This window comes from Urtica dioica, chromosome 2 (assembly GCF_054948205.1).
Source record: "Urtica dioica subsp. dioica isolate 48M chromosome 2, U.dioica_male_clone48M_v1_H2, whole genome shotgun sequence".
NCBI classification, from domain to species: domain Eukaryota; kingdom Viridiplantae; phylum Streptophyta; class Magnoliopsida; order Rosales; family Urticaceae; genus Urtica; species Urtica dioica.
The window spans coordinates 49,216,787-49,238,269 of record NC_142757.1 but is presented as its reverse complement, the minus strand read 5'-3'; the positions used below and the strand labels follow the sequence as shown (position 1 = coordinate 49,238,269).

The following is a 21,483-nucleotide window of genomic DNA, read 5'->3' as shown; positions in this document are numbered from 1 at the left end:
ATTTCGTAACCGATTTGGTATTAAATGTATCAATATTTGGATTTTGGTTGATTTTTGATAATTGACAAGCATTTTATATTATTGTTAATTGAATGCCTAAATAATGGACATAACCCAATAAATAATCATAAAAAAAAGTCAACCAGCTCAACGCAATTTGCAGCAAGTACAGCAATTGTATATAGCATGAGTATTAATGCAAGTACATCGCATAAATATCTTACATATATATATAGACTAGCACATGTTATAAATAGAACAAACTATTTCTGCCATCACCCAAACATGCTAAATTTACAACATGCTTAAAATAAACTTAGCGAGGAGTAGTATCTTACATATATATATATATATATATATATATATATATATATAATAATAATAATAATATATATTAATATCTTACATACATATAGCTAATTTGACTAGTACATGTCATAAATAGAACAAACTATTTGTGTCATCACCCAAACATATTCAATTTACAACATGCTTAAAATAAACTTAGCGAGGAGTAATAGTAGGAATAACACCACTTTCAAGGTTGCTTCCATGATAATAAGACGCCGAAGCATGCAAGTTTCTCTCATAATAAAGTGGTGCTATCATTGGTGATTTTTCAGAAGTATTATTGATATCAGAGATTCCAGCAGAAGAAGATGAGGCAGTATTAGGGTTGTTGGATTGATTAGGGATTAGAGAACATATGTTCTCTAACTCTCTAACAATCTCCGGCATTAAAGGCCTTCGTGCCGGTTCATCTTGGCTACACTTTAGGGCTAAGTCCATAAACTTCTTCACGCACTCGGAGTCATACAAACCCATGGTTTTGTCGATGATTGAAAACATATTCCCGGCTTGACATGCCTCAACAACCTGCATTTTGATTTTACAATATTAGTCTCTATAGGATTCTTGATAAGAAAAAATAATTTATACGTGCACGTATTCATGGCCGACTTAAGTTTAAAGATTCATAAGCAATTGCTTTAGGCCTTCAGTCCAAATTTTTTTAATAAGATATTTTTCCTATTTAAATTCAATACAAGAGTGACTTATTTTAAATAAATTCGCTTTAGGCCTCAAAAGTTATCGAACCGGGCTGCAGTTACAACATACTACTACATACATATGTCAAAATAATCATGTCAATAAAAAAGAAGCTTTCGATAGATTGAGCGACCTTTTGTTTGGGCTGGCTCGTCGTGTCCCACAAAAGCCCGAGACCCAGGGACGGAGGCCTCTTGGGCCAAGGTGGGCTTAAGCCCCACCCTCAAATCTCAATTTTCAATTTATTATTATTATTCAATTTTTTTTCGTCTTGCATTAAAAAAAAAAAAAATTCAATTTATTGTTATTTATAGATAATTGCCAAATATTAATCTAGTGATAATATATACATAAAAGTGAGAAGAAGAAAAAAAATTGTGAAGCCCGACCTAAATGAAATTTTTTGCTTGTAATCTGAATGATATATTTTATAATATAGAATAATAAAAAAAAAAACAGTGACAAAATATTTTTCTAGGGGAATATCATTCAAATAAGCACAAATATTAAGTGGCTCATAATATTTTCAGATAATAGTATAGCCATAATAAAACTCTAACTGGATGAAGCAATTTATTTATAAGATTATTGAGAAGTGAATGAAGTACCTTATCCACAATATAAATGCCATGAGATACGGGAGGCAATCCAGTCAAGAGCCTTAGAAACACAATTCCCAGACTAAATACGTCACTCTTCTCTGTTGCCACACCAGTTTTGAAGTACTCTGGATCTAAATAGCCCTGTACAAAAATCAAATACAAATATAAACAGCATTATATGTATATTAGCTGTCATATTTATCCCTTTGTGAGTTGTGACACGTGCGTAATTAAATTCATACCCTCCCTCTGTTATCTCATCTCTTGAAAAAGCACAAAAGGGGATGAAAAACAAAATATTGCGTCTGCTTGTGTTTTAAATCGATGACGTTTAAGGAAGAACGATAAGAAATCAAGAAAACCAAAATTTACGTCACAATCTAAGTACAAGAGCAAACCCTGAACAAATGAGGGATATTCCACTATATCAAAACCGCAGTACATTGCAAAAGTATGTAACGCTGGGGTTAGTAACTGCTTGATTGCTATTTATTTTGAATTATATTATTTTTACACGTGTGGTTTCTGTTATTATGTTGATCGACTATTTTTGTAGTTTTGCTTCCAAAATGTCATTTGTTAAGTTCTTAATATCTTGGTATGACATGTGTTGTTTGACAAAGATCAAGACAGATCCGATTATGTGGATATTTTGTGCGAGTCTGTTTTAATGTTTGATACGCTTCCGATTTTATCTTCATCGAATCATAATAAGGCGCTTAGTTTGAAAAACCTTAGCAAGACATCAATAGCTAAGTTTCGACTTCTATAAAAAGAGAAAGTCTGCGCTTAGGGGTCTGGTGACATACTTAAAGTTTTTGTGAGAATGTTTGAGCAAAAACACGTTTTGTTCTTTTGTGCGGTCTAACTCTGTCACTAGCACAAATCATTGACAGAGTTGAGTTTGTTTTTGTGGTATTGTAGATCATGTACAAGTATAAGCGTTGATCAACCACTCGGTGAGTGAGTTGAGTGGAAGTGAGATGACTCAGATTCAGAAGGAGCCTGAGTTGAAATTCAGTTTGTAGTTTGGAAGTAAGGGTATCAGAAAGGTGATTATTCAAATTGAACCACATTGTACTTATTCTATCATTGATAGTGAAGTTCATTTTCACCGGAAATATCATCCCTCCAGACGTATGCACGATTTACTGAGCTAGGTTACCAATTCTGTCTCTTTATTTACATTTTTAATTGGCTTATTAATTTGTTAAATCACTATTCTTGTTGAACTTGTTAACAACATCACAAGAGACTGAAATAACCAATGTTTGGTAAATCTTAAGTAAATAGTCCCTTTAAGACCTAAATCTTAGGTAAATAGCTATTTTTATATATTAAACGTAAGTTATTTACCTAAGATTTACGTCTGAAAGTAGCTATTTATCTAAAATTTAACAAACGTTGGTTATTTACCAATGTCAAACGTTTAAATTGGCTATTTTTCTAATTTATTTGTTTATTTTATAATCCAATTTGCAATTTGATTGGCCACTCTTATGAACAATAAAAAATTATACCTGTTTCTCATATTAAGGTAGATATATATAAGCCTTCGATAAATAATAAATCGATCATTGTTATTTCAATATACTTACATAAGTGCCTTTCACGTTGGTGGAATGAGAAGTGGTTATGGCTCCTCCATCGGGTACCGGAGCAAATTTTGAGATTCCAAAATCAGAAACTTTTGCAATGAATTGTGAATCCAACAAAATGTTGCTCGGTTTTATGTCGCGGTGGAATATTACGCGCCGGACTTCGGTGTGAAGGTAAAGAATGCCTTTTGCCGAATCCAATGCAATACTCAATCTCATTGCAAAGCTAAGAGAAAGCCGGAAACTAGCTGCACAGATGATAAATATGAACACAAGAGTCATAGATTGTAATGACCAATTAAAGCTACATTTCATAAGCATAAAAACTCTTTTTGTTATTACTTTGCCTGATCACAATTATTTCTCAACGATTACGAATAAGAAGAAAATTGTGTTTTTCGCATTGTTTATGAGGTTGCCTTTACCATTAGGGAAAACTACATCAATGATTTTTTTAAAAGTGCAACATTTGTAAAATAACGGGTGTTTTCCATTCTTTCAAGAATAGTATTTTTTTCAAACTGTACGAAGAATAATTGCAAAATCTTAAACCGCAAGTTCTACACGAACCGATTAGTTGATGCAGAAGAAAAAAGGATGGTTCCACGAGGACCAACGCCTTGTGTTTTATTCAATTTAAATCTTTATGTAACCAAAAGTTTCCTGCATAAAAATTCTGAAATGTACAGCTAAATACATCTTGATTCACTACAAAAAATCGCGATTTACCTGACAAGAGATCATGTAAAGAGCCATTAGGCATGAATTCATATACTAACATCTGCATACAGGAACAAAAATTGATAATTCTAAGTATACTAAAAAAGGAAAGAAGAACAGAAAAAAAAAAAAAAAAAAAAAACTCTTTGGAATTATGGTAAAGCTAAAATTAGATCACAAAACACAAAAGCAGTGAGTCATATGGTCAATAGTTATTATACCTGCTCTCCTCGTTCATCGCAATATCCAACCAAATTAACCAAGTTCCGGTGATGTACTTGGGAAAGTATTTCGATTTCGTTGAAGAACTGTTGATCGGCTTGTAACGATGTTAGTTGAGCGCGTTTCACAGCCACAACGGTGTTGTCAGCTAGAACGCCTCTGTAAACTCTTCCATATCCTCCTTTGCCGATTTCAGAGGCAACACTAAAGCCATTCGTCGCAGTTTCGAGTTCTACGTAGCTGAATCGCTTCACAATATCGGTCATCGCCGGATGTCTAGGAGCTGAATTTATTTTTAAATATTAAATATAAGAGCTTAGAAAATGTGAGGCTAAATTGAAAATTGGGTGGATGTTGAGTTACTTAAATATAGATATATAGTGAAGATTTACCGGGGTTTGTACTGCATTGAAATAGCCCGGGGTGAGTTTTTCGAAGAACAAGTGCCGTGATGAGAAGTAGTATGATTCCACTAGCTATTGAGGCTAAAATAATTTCAACCATACCTTTTTCTAGAGGTTTGAGTTCATCTATATACCAAAAAAAAAAAAAAAAAATTCAATATAACACTAGGTACTAATAACCATTTGTGTTCAGGTAGTCATTGATGGTTGATTAATTCTTACCGAGGATATAATCAATGAGATCGTACGGTCCGAAGGTGTCGTTGGGACTGATCGCAAACGTAGCGAATTGGTTTAGGACGCGCTGAATCTCGCTTGTGTTGAAGAATTGATCAGCAGTGTAATTTCCATTCCATTGAGGGAATAGCTTCACGTGCACACTAACCCTAGGCCCTTCTTCCCATACGAATGCGTAAACAAAGAGTTGATAAGGTTGTATTTTGAGGCCCGAGGTTATGTACTCTCGGAATTGTCCGATGTAGGGTAGGAAATCGGACATGCTAGGGCTTCTCAGGAGTATCCCAATTTCGATAGGAACCGCGCGAAAGCATGGCTCGGGGGCGTTTGGGACGAAGAGAGCGCCGTGAGAGGCATTGTGTGGGCAAGTGGCCGATGAAGTGCTCGAGTTTTGAGACGGGGCGACTTCGGGATCAGTGTCGTCGATTTTGCAAAATCTTACTATGTTTAGGGCTTTTGCTCTTTGACACACCGGATTACCCTTGAGCCTATAGTTAAATAGTTCACGAAAAATGTGCACATTGCGACGTCATGCATGTCGCGAATTAGCATTTATTGTTTTGTGATTTGAATCATTACAAAAAAAAAAATATAATTATAATTATAATTTTCTCGTATTTTCGTTATTATTAGGCGTTCAGCAACTACAAAAAATATCATAAAAAAAAATATAAAATCTTCAGCTTTGTCTTAATGCAGATGCAATTGTAACATGTTTTTGTTACACTTTATGATAAAACACCCTTGATAATCACAAAGCTAATACAGCTTATAAAAATAAGGTTTACAATTCTAAAAATAATTATGCGTAAATGTCAACAAGTTTCAGGGTTCAGGATCGTTGTTAGGAACAATGTTCAAAATATCGTGATATATCGGTGATATATCGCCGATATATCGTTTTTTGAAGAGTCTCGGTAAAATATCCGTTGTAATCGTTATCGTTTTATAAATATCGCTAAAATATCGATGATATATCGATAAAATACCGATACTTTTTAGTAGTTAAAAAATTCAAAATATCGAAAAATATCGTCCAAATTTGAAAATATCGTTTTATTTTTTATTTTTTTTTTATTTTATTTTATTTTTTTCTTTATTTTTTATTTATTATTTCTTATTATTTATATCTTTTACTTATTAATTTTACTTAGTATAATGATATTATCAATATTTTTTTATTTATAATTTATAATACATATAAATATATGTATGCCATAAAGTATTTTATATATATATATGTAATATCTATACTAATAGACTAAATAATTAAATATATAATACTATTCCTTTTATTATTTTAAAGAATATTTGTAATGTAGTAGAAAAATATAACAATTTCTTTGAAAAAAATTATTTTATTACATTTTTTAATATTGAGAAAGTAATGTAAATATTAATAATGTATATCTATAAGAAAAAAGTTATACGTATATTGTAAAATATAAATAGTTGTACATATTTTTATTTTATTTTGTTATAAGATTTTTGTCGATATATCCGTCGATAATCGATATATCATCGATATATCACCAATATAATCGGTAGTCGGTATTAAAATTGTTATAGAATATCCGTCGATATATCCGTCGATACTCGATATATCCGTAAAATCAGAACCTCGGTATGAGTATTGGTATCGATATTTTAAACCTTGGTTAGGAGTGAAAAATTTGCTTTTATTATTTTTATAGACAAAAAAAAAAAAAACCCCAAAAAAGCATGAATGAAAGATTTAAATTTATGCACATATATAGGAATGACTTTTTTGTTTTTTGTTTTTTTTTGTTTTTTTAAGTAACTGCATATCGCCCAGAGATAGTGAAAGACTACTTACTCGATGGTGACATTTGGGGGAGGATTTAAAGTGCTTGACACATTTGAAAGCATATTGAATTTGAAGTTCCTGCATAAACAGAGGCTAATTAATAAACAACATATAACATCCAAGACAATCCTTACTCATTGGCTAGTTAAACTATAAGACTTGAGGAAATCACACAATTTCTTCAGTGTAGTTTATTAACAATTTGGTTCAAAAAAATAAAAATAAATCCATACAAGATAAGCCTGTTGTGTCCATTAAACGCCATATTATTCCAGATAGCAGTGGGAACATTTCCGTTTAGCGTATTATTCTCAAGTGACCTGCATTAATATCACATTAAAAAAAAATTGCATCATTATGGAACAACATAGATAAAAAAAAAAAAATTATTTTTTTTTTTAATTTTTTTTTAGAATTGATGTTACTGAAGATTGAAAACAAAGAATATATCATTGGCGAGTTTGGATTGTCAACACGTTTTCTGCAAAACCTACAAAGGCTAAGGTGCTCTGCCTAATCGGCTCTCGAGTTCTCATTAATGAGCTTAAAAATGATCGAAATAACAGTGCGGGAATGGAGACCAAGGCTTTGAATAACGAGATTGGCTCTCTTTTAGTTAAGGGTCGCAAAACATGGTTCATTTACAAGGAATAAAGTTTGAAAATCTCGCGGACTATGCCACTTGAAACGTTGGATTTGCAATCTAATCACGTTTTAAGTATGTTTAAAATTTAGCTACATTACTGAAATAACCTCATTAATCAGATATCATTTTACATGATTGTCCCTAACAGTTGATTTTGGTTAATTTGGTAAATGACTAATTTACAAAAATAAACAAAACGTTGACTAATTCCTTAAAATCAAGTTTGAAATCAGCTAGATAACTACGTCGTCCATAAAGTTTTGACAAATCGATGTGTGACAATGAAGAATTGTAATAGGTTTATATGAAACAACATCGGGAATCTGTTTTTTTTTTCCTTCATCAAATTGTAGAACTTTCTGGCTGATATAGAGCGCTAGTATAGAGTTTATGTTGGAAGGAAGTTTTGGGTAGGTGGAGAAAATGTTTAAGTATTTTGGGTGTTTAGGGAAGAAGTTTGGAAATTTGGAGGTTTGGGTATAAAGTAGAGAGAGAAGATTTCTTTGTAGAAATGAGAACTTTTTATTTTGGCTTGTTGCAAAAGTGTAGGATTACATCCCTATTTATATTAGTCTATGGAAATCTCTAGATACAACCTTTTCTAGAGAATTCTCCTAATTAATGACACTTTAGGAAAATACAAGTTTATTATAGAATTTCTTACACCTAAAGACTCTAGACACATCAAGAGTATTCTAGAAAGATGACAACTAAAATGGGCCCAAAATACTAAAAACCCAAACTACAACTAGAAATAACTAGGCCCAAATACTATAACCCAAAATCAAGTTTAATTATTGAACACCCCCTCTTAAACTTGATTTTGCTACTCCAAGTAAAGTTCTTAACTTGACAAAGTCTTCGCGCTTGAGGGGCTTGGTGAAGATATCGGCTACTTGGTCATGGGTCTTCACGTACTCCAATTGCACCTCCTTTTTGGGTAACACACTCTCTAATGTAGTGATAGCGTGTGTCAATGTGCTTACTCCGATTATGGAAGACTGGGTTCTTCGCCAAAGCTATTGCCGATTTGTTGTCCACGAAGATCTTAGTTGGCTCCTCTTGTTGCAAACTCAACTCCTTCAATAAGTTTCGTAACCAGATTGCATGGCAGACACATGAAGTGACAACTACGTACTCCGCCTCGCAAGTAGAAAGAGTGACAATCGGTTGTTTCTTCGACATCCACGTGAAGGCTGTGTCTCCAATGTAGAACACGAAGCCACTTGTGCTTTTTCGATCGTCTATGTCTCCACCCCAGTCGCTATCGCTATATCCAAGAAGCTTGTAATCGTTAGAAACAGTGTAGTACAAGCCAAAGTTTGTCGTACCTTTGATATAGCGAAGAATCCTCTTTGTCGCCTTCAAATGAGTGGTAGTTGGATGCTCCATGTGTCGACTGACGACTTCGATTGCATACAAGATGTCATGCCTCGTACACGTCAAGTATCGCAGGCTTCCAACCAAACTCTTGAAGAGTGTTGGATCCACTTTTTCTCCTTCCTCGTGGTTTGACAACTTGATTCCACATTCTATTGGCGTGCTGACTGGGTTTGAGTCATCCATCTTGAACTTCTTGAGCACCTCTTTGGCATAGCCTTCTTGACTGATTAGGATTCCGTGGTCTTCTTGTTTTACTTCAATGCCGAGGTAGTAAGACATGAATCCAATGTCAGTCATCTCAAACTTCTTCGTCATCTCTTTCTTGAATTCCTCGAACATGCTTGGATTTCTCCCTGTGAAGATCAAGTCGTCTACATACAAGCATACAATCAATATATCATCGTTTTGAATTTTGATATAAAGTGCATGCTCGTATGGACACTTGATGAAGCCTCTTCCTTTGAAGTACTTATCGATTCGAGCATTCCAAGCTCTTGGGGCTTGCTTCAGCCCATAGAGCGCCTTCTTCAGCCTCAAGACTTTGTCTTCTTCTCCTTTAACTGCATAGCCTTGTGGTTGCTCAATGTAGACTTCTTCTTCAAGAACTCCATTTAAGAATGCCGATTTGACATCCATCTGATGTATCCTCCATTTTTTTTGAGCTGCTAGAGATATGATTAGTCTAACAGTCTCTAATCGAGCAACAGGAGCAAATACCTCGTCATAGTCGATGCCGGCTCTTTGGCTGTATCCTTTCGCCACCAATCTCGCCTTGTATCTTTCAACTTCTCATTTTGAATTCTTCTTTGCCTTGTAGACCCATTTCACACCGATCGTCTTGTGCCCATTTGGAAGTGAAGCTAACTCCCAGCTATCATTCTTCTTTATTGCCTTGATCTCTTCATCCATGGCGTTTCTCCAAGTCTTCTTTTCCAAAGCTTCTTGAAAGTTCATAGGCTCGCAGTCCGCAAATAGACAAAAGAGGGTAAGGTTGTCTTGATTTTCTGTTACCTCGTATAACTCTTGCAAGTTTCTAAAGTGGGGAGTCCTTTCACTTGAACTTTCGCCTTCTTGAGAACTCGGAGTTGGTGAAGTCGGTGGGGTAGCCGCGTCTTCTCTTGGTTGCTTTGGCTGCTCCACATCATCTTCTTCAAATTGTGGAAATAAGTTAAAATTTTCATTGCTCGATCTCCAGTCTCATTCTCCTTCTTCGTCGACGATGACATTTCGACTGATGATCGTCTTCCCCGTATTTGGATTGTAGAGCTTGTAGCCTTCGGAGTTGGTGTCGTAGCCGATGAAGATGTACTTCTCGCTCTTGTCATCTAGTTTGCTTATCTTTTCGTCCGACACATGAGCGTGAGCTATGCTTCCAAAGACTCTGAGATGAGAAATTCCGGGCTTTCTCCACTCCATGCTTCTTGTGGAGTTTTTCCCAGAACGCTTCTCGTCGGGGATCGGTTTGATAGATAAACCGCGCATGCTACTGCTTCTGCCCATAACTCCTTTGGTAGTCTCTTGCTCTTGAGCATGCTCCTCGCCATCTCAAGGATTGTTCTATTATTCCTCTCCGCCACTCCGTTTTGTTGGGGGGTTCTTGGCACCGTTAGCTGTCGCCGAATACCGTTGTCTTCGCAATACTTCTGGAACTCGTTTGAAGTGAACTCTCCTCCTAGGTCGGATCTCATGGCTTTGATCACAAGGCCACTTTCCTTCTCAACATGGGCTTTGAACTTTTTGAAGTTCTCAAACACTTCGGATTTCTCCTTCAAGAAGTATACCCATGTTTTTTCTTGAATAATCATCAATAAAGAGAAGGAAGTAGTTACTCTTACCAAGTGATCATGGCTTGATCGGACCGCACACATTTGTGTGTATGAGTTCCAACGGCTTCTGAGCTCTTGAGCTTGACTCATTTGGAAAGCTCATTTTGAATTGCTTTCCGAGTAGACATCCTTCACAGACTTGATTTGGGTGGCTGATGGAGGGCAATCCTTTGACCATTTCCTTCTTGGAGAGCAGCTCAAATCCTCCAAAGTTGAGATGCCCAAATCGAAGATGCCAAAGCCACGACTCCTCCTTGTAGCACATCTTGAGACATTGTGCGACGTCATTTTGAATGTTGAGGATGAACATCCTATTTCTTGTCATCGGCGCCTTAGCAATGAATTTGTTCGCATTGTCTCTTATAGAAATGTTCCTATCTTTCAATCGAATATCATAACCTTTCTCTAAGAGTTGTCCTAGGCTCAAGATGTTGCTCTTCATGTTTGGCACGTAGTAGACATTGGAAATGAATTGATGATCGCCATTCTTTAATCGAATGAGAATGTTTCCTTGACCTTTTCACCGCCACCTTTGATTAATCTCCGAAAGCAACGTTCCCCTTCACCGATTCGTCAAGCTCTATGAACATGCTTTTTCGCCCGCACATGTGGTTGCTCGCGCCATTGTCGAGATACCATTGTGTATCTCTACCCCTTTCATTGTCCTTGTGAGCCAACAGTAATGTCGCATCTTCTTGAGTTCTTTCTTCAACGTAGTTGACCTTCTCTTCAACTCTGTTGTTGCGCGGAGCTCTACATTCGGAAGCATAATGCCCAAACTTCTCGCAGTTGTAGCATTTGATCCGTGACTTGTCAAACCTTGGTTTTGTGGCTCCTCTCCCATGACCTCTGGATGAGCTTTCTCCTCTTTGATTGTCGTTGTCGTCATTGGGCCTCCAACCTCGTCCACGTCCTCGTCCTTGACCGCCACCTCTTCTTTGTTGGCTTCCACCGCGATCTTCATTTGTCGAATCGACTCGTGTCTTGAGTGCTTGCTCCACGATATTTTCCTTCTTCTTTTTCTTTTCTTCATAAGCTTGAAGCGACCCGATGAGTTGCTCCATTGTCATGGCCTCCAAGTCCTTCGTCTCTTCGATGATAGTGACGATATGATCGAACTTCGAATCCATGGATCTGAGAACCTTCTCCATGATTCTCACGCCATCTAACTTCTCGCCGTTTCTTTTGAGGTTATTGGTAACCGTCAAGACTCTCGAGAAATAATCGGAGACGAGTTCACCTTCTCTCATGTGCAAGGCTTCAAACTCTCCTCTTAAAGTTTGATGACGTACCTTCTTGACTTGATCCGCTCCCTTGTAAGAGGTTCGAAGCTTCTCCCAAGCTTCTTTGGCCGACATTGCTCCCGAGACCTTCTCAAACGTGTCTTCATCTAACCCTTGGTAGATTAGACAGAGAGCCTTCTTGTCTATCTTCCTTGAGTCTCTCAAACTATCCTTTTGAGTTTGAGATATACTACCTTCGTCCTCCGGGTCAGCGTGGCCTTTCTCGACTATCTCCCACACGTCGTGTGCACCAAGGAGAGCCACCATTCTAAGACTCCAGTTATAATAGTTGCTCTTCGTGAGCATAGGGACTTGGAAGGGAACACCGCTATTCGCCATGTTTAGGAGGATCTTGTAGCTCTGATACCACTTTGTTGGAAGGAAGTTTTGGGTAGGTGGAGAAAATGTTTAAGTATTTTGGGTGTTTAGGAAAGAGGTTTGGAAATTTGGAGGTTTGGGTATAAAATAGAGAGAGATGATTTCTTTGTAGAAATGAGAACTTTTTATTTTGGCTTGTTGCAAAAGTGTAGGATTACATCCCTATTTATACTAGTCTATGGAAATCTCTAGATACAACATTTTCTAGAGAATTCTCCTAATTAATGACACTTTAGGAAAATACAAGATTATTCTAAAATTTCTTACACCTAAAGACTCTAGACACATCAAGAGTATTCTAGAAAGATGACAACTAAAATGGGCGCAAAATACTAAAAGCCCAAACTACAACTAGAAATAACTAGGCCCAAATACTATAACTCAAAATCAAGTTTAATTATTCAACAGTTTATACAAACTAAACCATCTCAAACGTTGTGTTTGCAGTATATCCATTATCTTTAAAGAAGGAAGCCATGACGACGCTGATGTGTACACGTTTAATTCAGATTGATTTTGAATCATTGAAATCGATTTTAGGGTCTATTCTATGTCATCATGGTCTTGGTCGAGTCTGGTAAGAACCTCCTTTTGATTTGAATTTATGTGAATTCATAAATTACGTAATGGTACCACTAGAAAAGTTGTATTACTAAGCAAAGGATTTTTGTTGCTATTAGGCTGTAGTTCTTCGTGGCGTAGTGTGCGGCGGAGATACTGTCGGCGCACAATGAGAGGTGGTAAGGGCTAAGGGTGACCGATGATCTTGAATGACGAATGGGAATAAATGCTTATTAACGTTAGAACTATTAAATGTTATAAATAAAAAAAATAAACATGGTAAATATGTTAATAGTCGATATAGCTTTTACGGACATAAAATACTTATTAAACTGAAAAAGCGTAAAAAGAAAATCAGAAGAATTTGAAACATAAAACTTTAAAGAACAATCAACAAAAATAATGAGACTGGTTCATGTTATTTTAGAGAGAAATTAACTAATTAATATTGATTGAATCGATCAAAAATATTGAATTCAATTTAACCGTGTATTTATATATGAAATTGAAATATATGAGTAATAGGGACAAAGAAGTTAATTTTTTTTTTTTTTTAGTAAATGTGCTCGCTATTTACCAACTATTAACGAAATCATTGCTATCTATAAAATTATCACGCTTTATTATGTATAACTACACTACCCGGCTAGAATATGGCACAAACATGCTCTCTGACAGCACATTTAGACGGTAAATTAAGAAGTATTACGTTAAGTGAATTTAAAACTAAAATATCACCTACTTAATACATTTTGCACTTAAAAATCCGGCCAAAAAGACGCTAAAAAGCTTTGCATTGGATTAAAATGCAAATAAACTCTTGTTACTTTCCAACTCTCTAATTTATTTATTTTTTTATTTTTTAAGTGTTGTTGATCATTAAATCAATATAAATATTTACCCGCTGTGAGCTTTAAATAGGAAAATGTGAGAATAAGACCATCTCCATAGAGAATTCTAAGACCCTATGAATTGAGTTCATGCTCTATCGATAACACACAAACTCTGTATTTAGTATTCTTTTTATACTAAATGAACACTAAATTTGATGTAACACTATTTATTTGATGTAAAAAATAATGTTTAAGCATTAGTATAATTAATTCATTCATATAATATAATTTTAGTGTATGTATTCTAAATTAGACATATAATTAGTAGATAATCAAATTAAAATTAAAGCATAATGCTAAGAATAATATTGTTTTTTATGTAAAATATAGTTTAATATCATTGAAGCATAATTAAAATTTGGTGTATTAGTTATACTATATTAATACATTGTCGAATTCCATGAGTTGAATAAACTGATTGATTCTGTACAACAATATACTGAATTGACTAGACAAGACGAATAATTTACTATAAAATATATAATATTCAATTACATTCATGTTTATAAACATAGAGAGAGTATAACAAGAAGCTTGATCTTACAGTTTTTGGAGTTTAGGAAGGCCAGAAAAATTCGAAGGGATCGGTCCGCCAAGCGCATTATTTGATAGATCACTGGAAAATCCAGAAATAAAAATGTGCGGTAATTTATTTATACATAATATAACTTTTGAGTTATACTATAGTCTTAATTGAATAATTAATGAATATCACATACATACATGGTTGTGATATTACTAGAAAGCTTGTTTGTTGGTATGCTTCCATTAAGTTTGTTGGAGCTAAGATCTCTGTGTACCATGAAAAGTACCACCTAGTTAGTGGAGACAATAATTGAAAAATGATACAAAATAGCCAGCTTTATAAGGTTTGAGCAAAATAGTTGAAAAATATAACCATAATTGTATAGTCTAATTTTTTTTTTTTTTTTTTTTTTTACATTGCCTATAAAATATTTGACACTAATTAAATACGAAGTACCTACCTATGTATTTAAATTTATTGAGGGGGGTAAAAAAAATATCGACACCTAATACTTTCACATTCTTAATTTTTTACTATTTCACTAATTTTTTTTTTATCAATCTTAATTTTGTAATTTTTTGAATCGACTATTGAGGTAGAAAAGTATGCGTCCTATATGATTCAATTTTGAAAAAAAAAAGGTACTGGACTTACAAGTAATATAGATTTGGAACATTGCTAAAATCAGGAATGCTTCCTTTCAAGTTGCAATTCCTTAGACTCCTGTATAAAAAGTAAATGTTTGAGAAGAATTGTTTTAGTGTTACAATAACAACATACCAAAAATGAAAGGAAAATATAGAAGATGAAGAGCTTACAGCTTCAGTAATGTGGACATGTTTGCATAAGAAATTGGAATTTCGGAATCCTCAAAGTTGTTATTATCGAGTTGGCTGTAATAATAATAATTATAATAATAAGATGAGAATGAAATAAAATTAAGAGTTTAGTTCCTATCGATGAATCAAATAGAGACTTAGGAATATAACCTATTTAAACATTTTACGTTATAATTCTAGTTGGTTTATCTAAAATTAAGAAAAATGTCTTTTTATAACTTAAAATATGTTATTTTTGCAAGAATTTTTTGTTACAAAAAGCGGCTACTAGAAGACTATTGATACTTGAAATAAAGTAGTCATTTTGATAATCTAATAAATCATTACAATTAAAACTTGTGAAAATAATGGAAGAGTAAAGAAAAGAAACCTACAGAATTGTTAGATTTGGCATCTGAGATAACTCTGGTGGAAGAGAACCTGTTAAATTGTTGTTATCCAAAAGGCTGCAAAATGTGGGGAAAAATTTATTTGAATTTGATTTTTTTATTTATTGATAACATTTGACAATTGGGTAATGTTGTAGCTATAGATTATGATGTACTTACAAATGCACAAGATTGGGTAATTTTGCAAGCTCCACCGGAATCGGACCGCTAATCGAATTGTTGTTCATATGACTAAAAAAAAGAAGACATTCATAATTTAATTATTTTAAAAGTACGACCAATTGAAAGATCTTTTTCTCATTATTGATTATATAATCTTTATTCAACTTTTATGACTATGATGATTATTAAATACTGGTTTTTTTTTATGATACATATGTCAAAAAAGTGAAGAAAAAAAATCTTGCTCATGGATAACGGGAAATATTCTTCCATTCAGTCATATTTTTAAAATAATCCTTTATAAAATGCTGGTCTAGTAGATGTCATTGTAAAAAAAAAAAAAAGAGTGATCATGTGAAAATTATATTAATTTACTTGAGAAAATGAATAAAAACTCACAAGTGACGGACTTTAGAGAGAGAAGCGAACGATTTGGGAAGTGATCCTGAAATATTGTTTAAATCGACTTGGAGTCTCAGTAAATTGGTGAGATTGCCAAGTTCATCTGGCAATACACCTGATAATTTGTTTTTGGTCAACAGACTGCCAAAAAAAAAAAAAATTCATATACCAATGTTATACTGATAATTAAGATGATTAATTAGTAATTAAATGCCAAACCATATTAGGAGCAGCTATGTTATGATATGGTTTGAAAATTAAAAAATTATGTTTTGGGGATAATAAGTTAGGTATTAGACATTTTCAACCCGCTCTATTATAGAGTGAGATTAGACAAAAAAAAGGGTTAAACTGTCTCTTATCCAACTCTATTTCACACTTTATTATAGAGTGAATAAATAATGAAACTCCAAATATAACTATTCACAAATTCTATAATATCATTGACACATATTATAATATTAAATTACTTTCATTAATATCGAAACAATCCTAAAGTCCTTATAATTTAATTATATATTATTTCTATAATTATGTTATTTTGTGGCAAAAAATAATTATCATACCATTAAAATTATTTTATATCATTATAATTAGCATTTTTTGGTATAAAAGTTAATTTTAATATGAATAGAAAACAATAAAACATAAAATTTAGTTAACAAAAAAGTTAATTAATTAGCTCTTTAATTAATTTAATTTACAACAGGTTGGTGAGCTATATTTTTAATAAAATAAAATGTGTGTTAGTTTTTTAAAAGAGAATGAGCTATTGGGCTACTAGATTAATTGTCTATATTTAAATTATATATGTGTGTGTGTACGCCCACGCGTGTGTTTACTTAAAAGAAATATGTTTTGATTAGAGATTTCATAATTATTTTATTTATTTAATGATACGCTAAAAAAGGTTGCTAAATGTCATAATAATAGAATGAGCTGACAAAAATGATCATGATTCTCTCATTTTCAGAATTAAGGTGAAATACATATGCAAATAATATAATAATAATCTATAAATTTTAACTTAGATGACGCAAATAGCCAACAATTTATACTTATTAACTTACAGAAGCTGCAAAGAGGTGAGTTTTCCAATCTGATAGGGTATGCGTCCAATTATGTCATTCCACATAAAATTTCTGTAGAATATTTTTATTTTACATGAAAATAAGGTAAGTCTTATTATAATTTACGTAAAGAATAAATAAAATACTAAACACATGAGTGTTGGCTAAATCTTATTCTCACATAATGGTCAATTTAGATAAGTTGCCGATTTGTGGATCAATAATTCCTTTGAGATTCATATTCAGCAGTCGCCTGTAACATAAATGAGATCCATCAGAAATAGAAAAACCCACTATTATACTATATATTATTGATTGATTAAGAAATTATTACTATTATATTCTAATAATAGTTATAATATTGTCTGTACCTAAAAAATTACTCAGAGTATGGGTCATGATTAAACAGTTGTTTTTTTTTTTAAATAGAGAAAATGATTGAACAGTTTGATTGTATAAAAATATATGCAATAATTACTTATATGTAACTAATGAAAAGTAAATAAAAATTGGGTTTTTAAAAATTCGGTCCAATATCCGGTCCAGTTTAGTCTAAAACCGAAATTCGGTTATCCAAATATTCGGTTATCCGATTTCTTAAATCCAATATTCGGTCCAGTATCCGTTAAAATTCGATTATCCGATTCTTTAAATTTCGGATCCAGTTTTATATCCGGTTTAAACAAACCGGCTATCCAGTTTTTATAATACATATCTAGTTCTAAAATTATTACAATGATTTAAATACGAGTACAAAACGAGTCATATAAAGCTCTAAAATAATAATCCATAGTCTAAAAAATAAAAAATAAAAGTCAAGTAAAAAATGTTGTGAAGTTTTTTTTTTTTTATTTTTTTTTTATTTTTTTTTTATTTTTTTTTTCAAAATCATTGTCTAGGTGGTTGTGAAAGACTTATGTTTAATTATTTTTAATTTAATTTTTTAAATAAAAAAATTCGGTTATATAACCGATATCCAAATTTGTCTAAAATCAAATCGGATATCCGGTCCAGTTTTTGAAACCGGATCGGTTATCCGAATCCGAATTTCGGTTATCTGACGTGACTCCAGATTTCGGTTTCGGTTCGGTTTGGATATCGGTTTTATCCGATTTTCGGTTCGGTTTTGTACTGCCCATCATAAATGATTAAAAATATCCATGGGTATATTATTTCATAAAATAACAGATTAGGATAAACGATATTAATTACCCAAGAACTAATGGAAAAAAAATTAATAAAATTAAAAAGATTAATAGTTACTTAAGAACTAATTTTCAACTAAATTACTTTATTATGATATTCGAAAAATAAAATGAACATACAATTCAATGACATGAAGATACTCATCACTGCTTTGGTTGAAATCGCAGATCACTCCGGTCCAATTCAAAGAACACGGATCAGTAGAATTTATCCAGTTTCTGAGCTTCCTATGTGGATCTACGAGTGAAGCATGGATTGCGTTCAAAGCTTTCACTGCACGAATTAAGGTACCGATAATTAAAATTTGGTATTTTTTTTATTTGAATTTACAAGAAAAGCGAAACATTACAACATGTCTCTTAAAATTGAGAATTTAAAAAAGGAGGAAAAATAAAAGGAAAAAAAATTACCTTCCTGTGGAGAAGTTTTTTGTGACTGTGCAAGATGGGCGAAACTACAAAAACACCAAAGCAAACCAAGTGTAGCTCCATATATGAAATATCTCCTCAAAGCCATGTATCCATGCATATTGATCGTAACAAATATCTCTCAACAAACAATAAATTTTATCTTAATATTTAGAGACTTAATTGGAGAACATATCTGTTCAAGGTAGATGAAGATAATGCATGCATAAAACTACAGATGCATTGTAATTTGTACTTTATATATTGATAATATAGGGGAAGATAGATTTGGTCAGGTTGTGATTTTTATTTTTTATTTTTTACTTTCATAAAAGCTTTTTCAATATTATCTTTAATTTATGTTGATTTCTATTAGAGAGATTGGTATTGACCATATAAAATGAGCTCAATTTGACATTAGTTGATCAATCAATGTATACTGAACATATGAATAAAGTATACCGAATATAAAAGCTCATTTCGCCCTAGCATAAAAAAAATCAGATATTACTAATTCATATCCGTTTATAATATAAAAAAATTAGGTAATCTAGCCAATTACACTACTACAAAAATAGGATTCTACAACGCTTAAAAAACGTTGTAGAATGATTCTACAACGCTTCTTAAGCGTTGTAGAATCCTGCGTTGTAGAAGCTTCTACAACGCTTAAAAATCCGTTGTAGAATCCAACAGCTTTCTACAACGCTTAATTATCCGTTGTAGAAACTACGCTTCTACAACGGAATCTTAAGCGTTGTAGAAGCTTCTACAACGGTCTAATTCCATTGTGTAATTTTAAAATATTTTCACACATGTCGCCGCGGCGACGTATATTTTTCGCCGCGGCGACGTGCTTCTACAATGGATTGATTTTCCGTTGTAGAAGGACCTCGCCGCGGCGAGAATTATACGTCGCCGCGGCGAGTTATTTGCCGCGGCGAGGTACGTTCCGAGCCGCGGCGAGAACATTCTACAACGGATTTTCAATCCGTTGTAGAAGCACGTCGCCGCGGCGAAAAATATACTTCGCCGCGGCGACGTCAAATCTTAGCCGCGGCGAGATGATTCTACAACGGATATAATGCGTTGTAGGAAGGCGATGAATTTTTTTTTAAAAACTCGCCGCGGCGAAGAAAAAATCTCGCCGCGGCGAGACTAAGATTTCTAATTTGCTTGCTCTCGGTATCTTGTCTCGCCGCGGCGAGAAGTATAGTTCGCCGCGGCGAGAATCATTTATTTTCAATCCACAATTTGTTTTTTACACGATACTAGCACCTGAAAATAATCTTCAATACAAAAAATATCTAATATATACATTCATCTCAAATATCCTCATCTTTAAAACATTCAAAATCTAATATATACATCTTCGAAAAAACTAGCTAATCGTCACAGTTAATAAATGTTTGTACATAAGTTACCCATTCTTCCCTAACTCTCTCTAAATCCTCTTTTGTATAGGATTTCTTATTTTCTAATTTTCCTACACCTCCTATGACTATATCACGCATATAAGAAATGACAAAATACCCGCATTCCGTGTTTCCCGTTTGTCTCGGAGCGTCCCAAGCCTTGATGTACGTTGATTGCCCGTTACTATTGGCGTTTTGATGCTCGAGCTTGAAATCAACAAGAACCCTATATAACACGGAGATTATAAGAGAAAAAACATCTAGAACGGTTTATAATAAAAATTATTTAAGAAATCAAAATATTACCTTTTTATCAATCGATTTAAATCCGTTGAGATTTTATTTCTCAACGGGTCAAAGAACATAGCGCTATTTCTCCAAAGGTCGAGGACAACGAGCATCCAATGCGCACCTTTGTTATACGGCATCAAAACTAGTTCACCAAATTTGCAATGTCGTACCACGTTTCCAACGTCCTTGACTCGTTTTGACAAATAAGCCTCCTCGTCGTCATTTTGTATATACGAACTTAAGCTCGGATTTATAAAACAAAAATTTCGAGTCTTCTTCGCCTTTTCTAGCCTCGATCGTAGATAGCTATGACAAACAAATATTTAGTTGATCAAAACACTAAATATTGAATATTGATATTAAAAAACGCATATAAAGAAAACTCTTACTCCATATAAACCGTTATGCTCCCCGCGCCAATTTCCAAGTATTGCAAAAAATCGGAAATGTCTTCAAATGACACCGGAATCGGGATAGCCGCGAGACTTGGACTAACATTGACCATAATCACATCCCCTTCCGGTAACATTACTTTGTTGGCATGTTGAGCGAGCAATCGATACTTTGGATTAATCACCTTGTACGGAATCTTCTTAGCATCATCGATGCTAGCTTCACTCTCAAAACCGAGCTTTGAGAGTTGTTTGACAACCGGACCGCGACTCTCTATTCCCGAGTCCATTTCCATGAGTCTCTTCGGCCACGAGACAAACCCGCCTATAGCATCTTCAACGGTTTGAGCTTCTTCGGTGGGAATTGGCAATTTTGCTTTTTTAATCAAAATCCCCAAAACGGCCACGCGTAAATTTCCTTCCTCCAAAGGTGAGAAATGAACTACGCCTCCATTCATGTACGCTCGCCCATTTGCAACATGAATTGTGCCTCCGAACTCGGTGTCATCAATGAAAAGAAGACACTCGACGCTTTCATCCGAACTCGGTGTCACCGGCGTGGTTGGATTCAAAGAGCAACTAGCACGGACACTATTTGGTTTTTCCACAACAATAGGATCGATCTTCGGACGATCATCAACAATGATAGGATCGATCTTCGGACGATCATCAACATCGTCGTGTTCTAAGCGAATCAAGAATTTTATCAATAACTTAATACCAAAACATTTATCTTTAATAAATAGATAAAAA

The 21,483-nt window shown here is 33.8% G+C and overlaps 1 protein-coding gene across 1 annotated transcript; it reads right to left on the bottom strand.

Annotated features, from left to right (window-relative positions):
- Window positions 1-497: 497 nt before the first annotated feature.
- LOC149405247 (putative LRR receptor-like serine/threonine-protein kinase At5g37450) lies at window positions 498-18,741 on the bottom strand. The gene is made up of 20 exons (XM_089607798.1): window positions 18,636-18,741; window positions 18,345-18,498; window positions 17,201-17,272; window positions 17,020-17,091; window positions 15,947-16,090; window positions 15,545-15,616; window positions 15,371-15,442; window positions 14,976-15,050; window positions 14,812-14,880; window positions 14,355-14,423; window positions 14,176-14,247; window positions 6,895-6,981; window positions 6,671-6,739; window positions 4,819-5,321; window positions 4,585-4,722; window positions 4,192-4,475; window positions 3,980-4,031; window positions 3,251-3,498; window positions 1,659-1,793; window positions 498-876 (listed from the first exon to the last, which is right to left on the bottom strand). Exons 1-20 carry the CDS (start codon window positions 18,739-18,741, stop codon window positions 505-507), a joined length of 2,865 nt encoding a protein of 954 aa, XP_089463924.1. The 3' UTR covers window positions 498-504.
- Between the last annotated feature and the right edge of the window lie 2,742 nt (window positions 18,742-21,483).